Source organism: Beta vulgaris, chromosome 1, assembly GCF_026745355.1.
Source record: "Beta vulgaris subsp. vulgaris cultivar EL10 chromosome 1, EL10.2, whole genome shotgun sequence".
NCBI classification, from domain to species: domain Eukaryota; kingdom Viridiplantae; phylum Streptophyta; class Magnoliopsida; order Caryophyllales; family Amaranthaceae; genus Beta; species Beta vulgaris.
Window position 1 is genome coordinate 14,840,365 of NC_079202.1, and position 9,987 is coordinate 14,850,351.

Genomic DNA, 9,987 nt, shown 5'->3' on the forward strand with positions numbered 1-9,987 from the left:
CATTGGCCCCTGGGCAGCCTCGAAAGAGGTCCATAAATCTCCTCGAGTTGCCTGGGGCTCATTGGCCTCAGGGCAGCCTCGAGCGAGGTCCACAAATCCCCTCGAGTTACATGCGGCCACTACAAGAAAATAGGTTTTGGGCGACGAATTTGAAACTCAAGGGCAACAAAACTGAATATCGTGGCCCATAGTTGACAACAAGAGCGACGAGTTGAATTTGTTGCCCTAGAGAACACTATTGTGCGACAAAAATGCTTTTTGTTGCCCAAATACATATTAGGGCGACGAACTAAATTTTCGTTGCCCATTACCTTAATAGGGCGACAAAATTACATATTACGTTGCCCTTGTTCAGTGATGGGCCAGTTCAAATTAAAAATTCGTTGCCCAAACCAAATAGAAAAACGCGTAAAAATTAAACTGGCTCCAAAATTTTGCCACAAAAACACGTTCCTTCCCATCACCCCAGAGATTTCAACTGCTCACAACTCTCAACTCACACTCTCTTCGGTTCACGGTGGTATCTTCTTCAGTTTTTCCCGGTGATTTGTGATTTCCGACGAGATATTGGACGTTTCTCAGGTGACGACTTCAGTTGTGATGGCCAATTAATTTTTTCATTGAATCAAATTGAAATATCTCACGTTTCTCAGCATCTTCTCTGATGAATTCTTTAATTATGATCGAAATTTCAGTTGATGGTTAGTTGTTACCCTCTTATGCTCTCCCTAACCTTTTAAAAATTTCGCAGGCGGTGATGTGGGTGGCTGCCGGAGATCAACGGTGAGGCTAGCGGCGATTTCAGCGGCAAGGTTGGTATCTTTTGTTGTTTTACCCTAAGTCACGAATCAACCCCTCTTCTTGTCAAGCAAAACAGTTCTTTACCTTGAATTATTGTTATGAATTTGTCAATTACGAAATTCTAGGTTTTCTACTTTCTTTCTCTATCCCTCTTTTTCATCATCATTCTTTGTATTTTTCTGTTTCAAATTTGCTGTTTGATTTACTGTATTTTTACCAATTTTGAATTTATTTAATAATCATGGAAAGGGACGGCTATTCACAATAGTTATAAAGGGGATATTATAGTATGTAGAGGGGCTGTTCACAATTCTACATTTATTACTGTTGGTCAGATTTTATGGCTATAAATATTGAAGAGAATCATCTTGAAAAGATATATTTTCTTGAGATGAAAAGAAAGTTCTCAAAACTGTTTTTTAAAAAAATTGGCATATATCATGCTTTATTGCTGCTGCGTCTTAGATATATTAGATCAGATTTGGTTTAGAGAAGATACCAGACAGTGAATGTAACAATACTTGTATGGATGATGCTATGTGAGAACTGAGAAGTAATGCGAATCAACTAGTTTGATAGCTAGATTTTTGATGAAATAGCGTTGACATGTAGGCCCTGTAAGCAAAGGAAGATTTATAAGGATGATTATTATCTCAAATTCTGCAATAGCTAGATGAAGATACACCTAGAAATTATTAATTTTTGAATTGAATGTTTTACTTTTTGAAGTTCTCATCCTTCATAGATGTCGTTGTCCTTGTTGTGAAGGTAGCACTACCTGAAGGTAGCAAAATATTTGAAGCTCTCGATTGACCAGAACTAGAAATTTTGGCCGTTTCATCTGATTTATTCCCATATGATATCATTTTTCTCAGTAGCTCACCTATTGATTTGCATGAATCACATGTCCAACTGAAATTTCACAAATATCATCAGGTAATAGGCCTAAACAATATCTGAAAAGGAAATACATAAACTATTTCATACTGTCATGATTGCTGAGAAAACAACAGACAGCTCAGGTTTTCCCACCAAATAGGATACACTGCACATTCATTTAATAAGAGATACTTCCGTATGTGATGATATTCCAATATGCTCAACTGTGTTCCAACATTCAGTACAATAAATCAGAGAACTAGCAAAGCCTTCGACTCCACAGGTTTGACATATTTTCTCCTATAGGCAAAAGAAACACCATTACTAATCTTTTAAATTGACACTATTGCTCGATAGTGCCAAAACTAATTTTTTTTGCATTCAATTACCTAAGCTAGTAAGCTTGAAGATAATTACCAAAAGATCATTCATGTTCTTTTGCCTTAGCTTGTTGTATACTTGGTTAATCTTTTTGTTTGTTACTCTATGAGTGTAGACAAGCGAAACATGTATTTTTATTTTCGTGTCGAAGAATGTCATTACACTATGACTACGAATCTCAGTTTATCTTGTACAACCAGCACCTGTTTGTAACTATTACAACCAGCATCTCTAAATTCCGTCTTCTCTCTATCGTCTAAATTCTTCTGTTCTTCTATTCTTCTCTTCTGTTCTGTCTTCTTTCTTATCTCTATACTCTTGTTCTTGACAGAAGGTTAGCTGAGTAGTTGAACTGAGTTGGAAATGTTAGGCCTACTCAGATTCAAACATATGCTTCACGATCTTCTATGATGTCTCCTTCATCTGTGGAGAGCTTAATATGTTGAGGAAAAGAAGACTTACAGGGTGTACCGAGAGACTTGTAGGGTATGCAATTGATAAGACCAAGTCTTTTACAGTTTCCTTCACATACTTCCTCTTATTCACCATAGTGTCCTTATCACTTCTTGCTATTTCTTATCCTAGAAACATTCTCATTTTTCCTAGATCTTTAGTATTGAATTCATCAGCCAGCTCTGCTATGCATGCACTGTCATTACCTGTAATCTTTCATTAAGATATATGCAAGATAAAGAAAACACCATATCAGTAAATTAAGGAACTTCAAGATACATATAGTAGTATAGGTAGCAAAGATTTAATTTTCACTCAGGTTTCAGATCACTGAAAGCCAGCAACAAATAAAGAAATCGACCTGGGGGAAGATGCATGATTGTTGACTAAAGAATTAAAATAAGCCGCATGTTCTTAATATCTATCCCAGTTTATACCAAGCTAGAAGTCTGATTTTTAATTACTTGGAACATGTTGTGAGCTGAAATTAGGCCTACATAGTATTTGTGATTAGCATAGTATTTGTGATTCTTTGCCAAGTTTCAATAGAAAGTCTGCTTCCAAACTTCATAAAATCGTGTAAGTAACTAATTGCAGGGGAGTATATGTTTTTCAATCTTTCATATTAGGAATGATGAAACCTCTATATATAAGAATATTATTTACATCAACAAATGAATAAAAAGAGTCATTATTTACAAAGTGAATCATAAAAAAAGTCCATCAAGAATGGGAGAAGATGAAGGTGTTCTGGTACAATTGCTATGAATCTGTTGCATGGAATCATATGCATCTTCACCTTCATTTCATCTCATATATTATATAGAACCATATTATATAGAAACATATAATGTGGTAGGTTGACTATTCATGTCACAAATAGAGCAATCAGGATAGGAATACTCTGAGGTAGATAGAAAAGGTATTGAGTAAGAAGTTATCATTTGTGTACTTTTTTATAATAGTGTGATGTGGAGCTTTCTAGTTTCATGGGTTAGGATGCAAGAGTCTGAGTCAAATGTTTGCTCTGATATGGGACACCATGATCTCTATAGAATAAATGTCTTGATGCTAGTTCTTGGCAGTAGCTATTGCGGTGGTATTCATGTTCTCTTTTTTATTAAACATGTGAAAGATGTTCAAGTAGTTTCATTTCTACAATATCATTGAATAGCATGGCCTGGGATCAAGTGACTTGAATTGGTAATGTAAAGTTGACGATCAAAGGTTGTAGTGTAATTTAAACGCAACTTTGATAATTCATTGTGTTTATATATAATAACATTGTTTTTATGTATTAATTTTAAGGTCAATATATCAAAGTGGTGTATTTGTGATCAAAGCATGGTTTATAGTTTATAGAGTTTTGATATGTTTTCAGTTTACATTTCTTTGGTAAATTTCTCTAATGTACCCATGTGATACCTCCCTCCCCCTCCTAGAAACTACTAAATATCTCCCATACCTTTCTAGTTTAGACATGTGCTATTCGATTTCTCTCTGTTGCATTTTGCTAGGTTTCACCATGTAGGCATGTATCGTTAATTTCTGCAATAAAAACCATTTATGAGTTCTTTTCTTGATTCTTTACGTGTGTTAAGCACCATGTGTTTTCCATGATTTTTTTCTTAGCAAACAATTATGGGAAGCTAATTCTAAAAAATTGCAAATTTCATGTGCTAGATAGGCATAAAAGTAAGGATGGGACTACTTGTTGGGAACCGATTGCTGAAAAACAATATGAAGAATTGAAAAAACTTCATGAAACTCACATTCAGGAGCATGGTGAGGATAATCTCAATGTGAAAGATGCTTACATTAAAGCTTTAAAATGTAAATCTGGGTATGTGAGAGGACTTGGTCTTGGAGCTCGACCACCAAAAAAAGGTAGAACTGGAGAGAACAATGAACGAGTTGTCTACCCAAGTTGACACTCTTGCTGCATCAAACGAGGAACTTAGAGCATCAAATGAACATCTAAAAGCATCTAATGAAGAGCTTAAAGCATCTAATGAAGAGTTCAAGGCATCCAATGAAGAGCTTAGAGCTGAATTTTCTAAATTGAACAAAAAAGCTATTGAATGTGAAAAGAAAATGAGAGAAGATATGCTGAAAATGTTTGAAGACATGAGGTATAAGTTTTTTAGCTTATTCATTATTATACTCAATATTATTAATGTCAAAAAATTTCATTGTTTAAATCATCTTCTTATTTAGTTTCAAGCTAATTAAAGACAAAATATCTAGATTAGGTTTTACACAATGCTCTGGAGGATAGATAATAATTTTTTATTTTATCAGGAACAATGGTTAATGACTAATTATAACGTTTTTTATTTTACCAGGAACAATAGGTCGTGACTATTTTCCGAAATTAGCAGAGGGGAGCTATGATAAGGCTTTGATTATGTGAATTTCTTCGTAGATTATGGGTACTGCTAATTAGTTTTTTTTTTTAGATTTACTTTGAATTATATGTTACATTGAATGTCAAATTTGAAGATTATTTTGTTGTACTCCGATCATATACAATTTGTTATTTCACGAATACATCTTCTATTATCTCATACTTTTGTTTTAATAGGTTCATCTAATATATATGAACAGGGGAAAAGCTTATAGATTACACGATAACAATAATTTGTAGTCCATACCAATTTGGGCAACAAAATAGAGTTCGTACATTGTCATTTTAATTTAGCGTGTAATTGAAAAATATGTACAACAATTCGTAGCCTAAAATATTTTGGGCGACGAAACTGGTGTTGCCCAAGACATCATGTCATGTAAGACTACAAGATATAATGGGCGACAAAAAACAGTAATTGTTGCACAAAGTTTAGCATGGGCAACGACTTAAGAAACTCGTTGCCTAACTGTCCTCATAAATGTGCAACGGATACGGACTCGTAGCACAAAAGACTATTATGGGCAACGAATGTAACTCGATGCCCAAGATGTGGTTTGTGCAACGGCTACAATTTTCGACGCACAAAATACAATGGGCGTCGAGCCTAAGACGACGAAATTGGCGCGCAAAAATTTCGTTGCCCAAACCTTTGTGCAACGAACTTGTCTCATTGGGCGACGAATATTTTTGTTGCCCAAAACCTATTTTCTTGTAGTGGGCTCATTGGCCCCTGGGGCAACCTCGATCAAGGTCCCTAATCCCCTCGAGTTGCTGATACGACTCTATTTTATATATGATTTCTGCCTATTATATTACTTTTTTAGTATAAGTTTTGAGACTTATAATATGTTTTCTTCTCATATTTTAATATTATAACAGTTAAGTTACTTGAATTACAAAGTTGATTTAAAATATGAGAAATATGCTCAAAAAATTACTTGCTTGATTTTAATACTACTTTTTTTTTTGGCAATTCAAAATTGTCATTGATAACTAAAAAAAAAGTTTACAAGAGGCAACCAGGCCTTGGCTACACAAGCCAAGAGGCTTACAGCAAGAGACACACCCCTGTCAAGTTAATAAACTAGCAACATTCTCTCCTCTTTAGTACAATTACAGGCCGTTTTAAACAAAATTTCTTTTACTAGGACAGAAGGAGGAACAAGATTGTTATTGAAAATCTTGTTAATCCTTTGAAGCCAAATACCATAGATTGCCTCTGTTAGTAACTTGACATAAACTTTGGCTTGTCTGCTGCTATTATGAGCTCTCCTTGTAGCTTTTTGAACCTCTTCATGGAATGGAATACTATGATACTGCCACCTGAGTTTATCATGGATCTCCTTCCAGACTATCATAGAATAATCACATTGAAAGTACAGATGCTGAACTGATTCATCTGCACCATTGCACATTTTGCAAGAAACTAAACATGGAATCCCCCATTTACTCAGCCTATCTACTGTAGCCACCCTATTCTGCAGCACCATCCAAAGTAAGAATTTGCTCTTAGGGCTAGCAGTGTTGTTACAAATCAATCTTCTCCAGTGTACTTTCTCAAAAGTACCTAAAAGCAATTTATACGCTTTTTTAATGCAATACTTCCCATTATGCATAACTGCAGTCCAACCTCCCACGGCTTGGAGAAGATCTCTTGATTCAATAATCTTTTTCAGTTGCCATGACATGCTATTCTTAATGGCTAAAGTATTCACATCCACCCTTCTCATATAATAGGAATTAATCCACTGCACCCAAAGCTTATCTGCTTTAAAAGAAATAGCCCATAATAACTTTAAAATTGCAGCTTTATTCCAGATCTCCATGTTAACTAAATTCCACCCCCCTACTGTCTTAGGTTTGTAAAATTGACTCCAAGCAATAGGAGCTTCCTTGGAATCTAAAGTTTTACCTGTCCATAAGAACTTCCTGCACACTGCTTCCACAGCTCTGATAATCTTCTTAGAGAGGGGAAAAATCTGAGCCCAATAGTGTTGCATTGTGCTCAACACACTCCTTACTAACTGCAACCTACCAGCATAGGATAAGGTTTTAGCAACCCACCCTTGAGCTCTCTCTGTAATCTTATCAATCAAGATTTTACACTGAGAGTAACACAACTTTTTTGATGAAAGGGGAACACCCATGTATCTAAAAGGTAGATCTCCAATAGGAAGTTGTACAGCTTCTGCTAGAAGTGCATCCTCCTGAGTACCAACCCCACCAAGATAAATATTGCTTTTTTTCCAAGTTAGCCTCCAAACCAGAAGCTTGAGAGAATTTGTTAAAGGCTGACTAAGCTTGGTGACTAAGCTAACATCAGCTCTTGAGAAAAGCAATAAATCATCTACAAACTTTAGATGTGTAAGAGAGAGTCTTTCACATTTAGGGTGAAAATTAAAATCAGGGTTGTCTTTCAGTTCACCAAGACATCTGCTGAGATATTCCATGCAAATTGCAAAAAGGAAAGGGGAGCGAGGGTCCCCCTACCTGAGCCCCTTCTTGGCTTGGAAAGGAGGAGAAGGAATACCATTAAGAAGTATAGAGTAAGAGACTCCTTGCACACAAGCCATAACCCATCTTACAAAGAAACTAGGGAAGCTTAGCTCCAGTAACACCTGCTCCAGAAATTGCCACTCCACTGAGTCATAAGCTTTTTTTATGTCCACTTTGATGACACATCTAGGTGAAACATGCCTTCTAGTATAGCCTTTAATCAATTCAGTGGCTAACAGGATATTATCATTTATGGCTCTTCCTGGTATAAAACCAGCTTGTGAGGGATTCACCACCTCACTTATAACTGAGTGCAACCTGAGTGTAAGGATTTTAGCTATTATCTTATATAGCACTGAGCAGCAAGCAATTGGTTTGAAGTCTTTTGCTTGAATAGCATTAGCTATCTTAGGCACCAAGGTAACAGTTGCGATGTTAATGGGGTGGTGAATAAAAGAAGAATGAAAAAATTCTTCAATACCTTCATAAACATCATTCTATATAATCTCCCAACTCTTCTTAAAGAAGAAAGCATTAAAACCATCAAGACCAGGTGCTTTATTATCATCAATGGTGAAAAGAGCTTGGTCAATTTCAGCATGAGTCACTGACTGACTAAGAATAGCTCTACTATAGCTCAATTGTCTACCAGTTTTGATTGTGTGTAGATCTATACAAGGCAGGGATACAGCTCTAGTGCCCATGAGCTTGGTATAGAAACCAACAATTTCAGCCTGAATCTTATCTCTTGTATTCACCATTTCTCCAGTAGCAGTCTTTAACATAGTGATGTTATTCCTCGCTTTTCTTACTTTAATAGCATTAAAGAAGAAACTTGTATTAGCATCAGCCATAGTAAGCCATCTAATTCTAGCTTTTTGTCTCAGTATGCTATCTTTAATAGCTGACCAATGTCTCAGCTTGTTCACCAAATCCTTCTCCTCCTGATGAAGATCCCCATCACCACTACTAGTCATTCTTGTTTGCACATTAGTGAGCTGAGATCTAAACTCCTCTACTTTAAGGTGAGCCTGTGAGTAATGAGTGCTGTGAAGCCTTTTCAAGACCTCTTTTACTGCCTTTAACTTCTTTCAAACACTCTTTAAGTTTACAAGTGTTCCCTGTAGACTCCCAAGCCTCTTTCACAGTGTTTATGAAATTGATATCCTCAACCAAAACATTGTTGAATCGAAAAGGTCTACCACCTCCCTCCTGCATAGCATAGAATGAAACCAACAAAGGAGTATGATCTGAAATTCCCTCAGCAAGGTACTCAACCTTGAAATCAGGGAACTTATGCAAAAAGTTATCATTAATAAGGGCTCTATCTATCCTGCTAGAAATTCTAGCTTCCCCTGCACCTTTATTACTCATGAGTAGTAAGCTCCAGAACAAGGGGCTTCTAGCACACCCACCTCCATCAGGAAGTCTGAAAAATCAACAGTTTCAGCTTCACTTACAAGGGTCCCATTAATTCTATCAGAAGCCTGAGAAACTGCATTAAAATCACCTATAATAAGATAAGGAAAATCAGCATTATCCACCATTTCTCTCAGATCCACCCATAATTGTCTTCTATCTGCAATGGTATGTAAACCATATACTGCAATAATATAGAAAACATGATTCTGCTCAAAGCTTGCAACTTGTACCATTACACATTGTTCAGTCTTCCTCATTACATGAACTGAAACCACTCATGGCTTCCAGCCTATCCAAATCCTACCTCTAGGAGAGAAACCATAGTTATCCTCCCAGCTCCAGATATTACCAATCTTCTTTTGGACATTTGAAGCTTTATGATCCCTCACTCTAGTCTCAAAAAGAGCACAAAAATCCACTCCATGATGCTGTAGAAACACCCTAGTTTCTTTTATTTTAACCCCAGGCCTGCCTGGCTCTTGAGAAAATGAAACCACTCTAGTTGACTGAAAAGAGACTTGTTTACCTTTAGATTTTCTAGTAACAACTTTCCAAGGCTCCTCTTCCTCTTCCCCCTGGATAGGTTCTGGAGTGTTTACTGGAGTTGTCTCTGTAATACTTAGCTCTACTTCCTTCGCAGGTTCACCAGCAAGGCTGGGATCTACTACTAAGGGAGGAACACCAATATTAACAGGGACTTCAACACTATGGGAAGGAACTGTATTCTTAGGAACCCATTTTTGAACTTGTTTCACAGGCTTCTTAGGCAAACTGTAAGCACAGTTGTGACCAATAATCTGACATTTATTGCAGTATACAAGAAGCCAATCATAGAGAACTTTTTGAGAGAACACCCTTCCACTAGGATCCTCTATAGTCATCTCTTTAGGAATCTCCTTAGTAACATTCATCTCTACTAGAATCCGAGCAAATGATACTATAAGAGTCTTAGTAGTGCATTCATCTGCATAGATAGGCACCGCCAGCAAGCTCCCTATCCTGCTTAGTGAATCATCACTCCAGCAGTTGAGAGGTAAGTTAGTCAGTCTAACCCATATTGGAATCACCTTCAACACTTCTTTGTGAAAATCAAAACTCGAAGTCCATTGTTTACAATCAAAGGTTTGCCATAAAACAAATGTGGC

At 36.5% G+C, this 9,987-nt stretch overlaps 1 protein-coding gene across 1 annotated transcript; it reads right to left on the reverse strand.

Annotated features, from left to right (window-relative positions):
• Positions 1-8,440: 8,440 nt before the first annotated feature.
• LOC104884259 (uncharacterized) lies at positions 8,441-9,753 on the reverse strand. Its single transcript, XM_010668883.1, has 3 exons — positions 9,147-9,753; positions 8,836-9,023; positions 8,441-8,698 (listed from the first exon to the last, which is right to left on the reverse strand). Exons 1-3 carry the CDS (start codon positions 9,751-9,753, stop codon positions 8,441-8,443), a joined length of 1,053 nt encoding a protein of 350 aa, XP_010667185.1.
• Between the last annotated feature and the right edge of the window lie 234 nt (positions 9,754-9,987).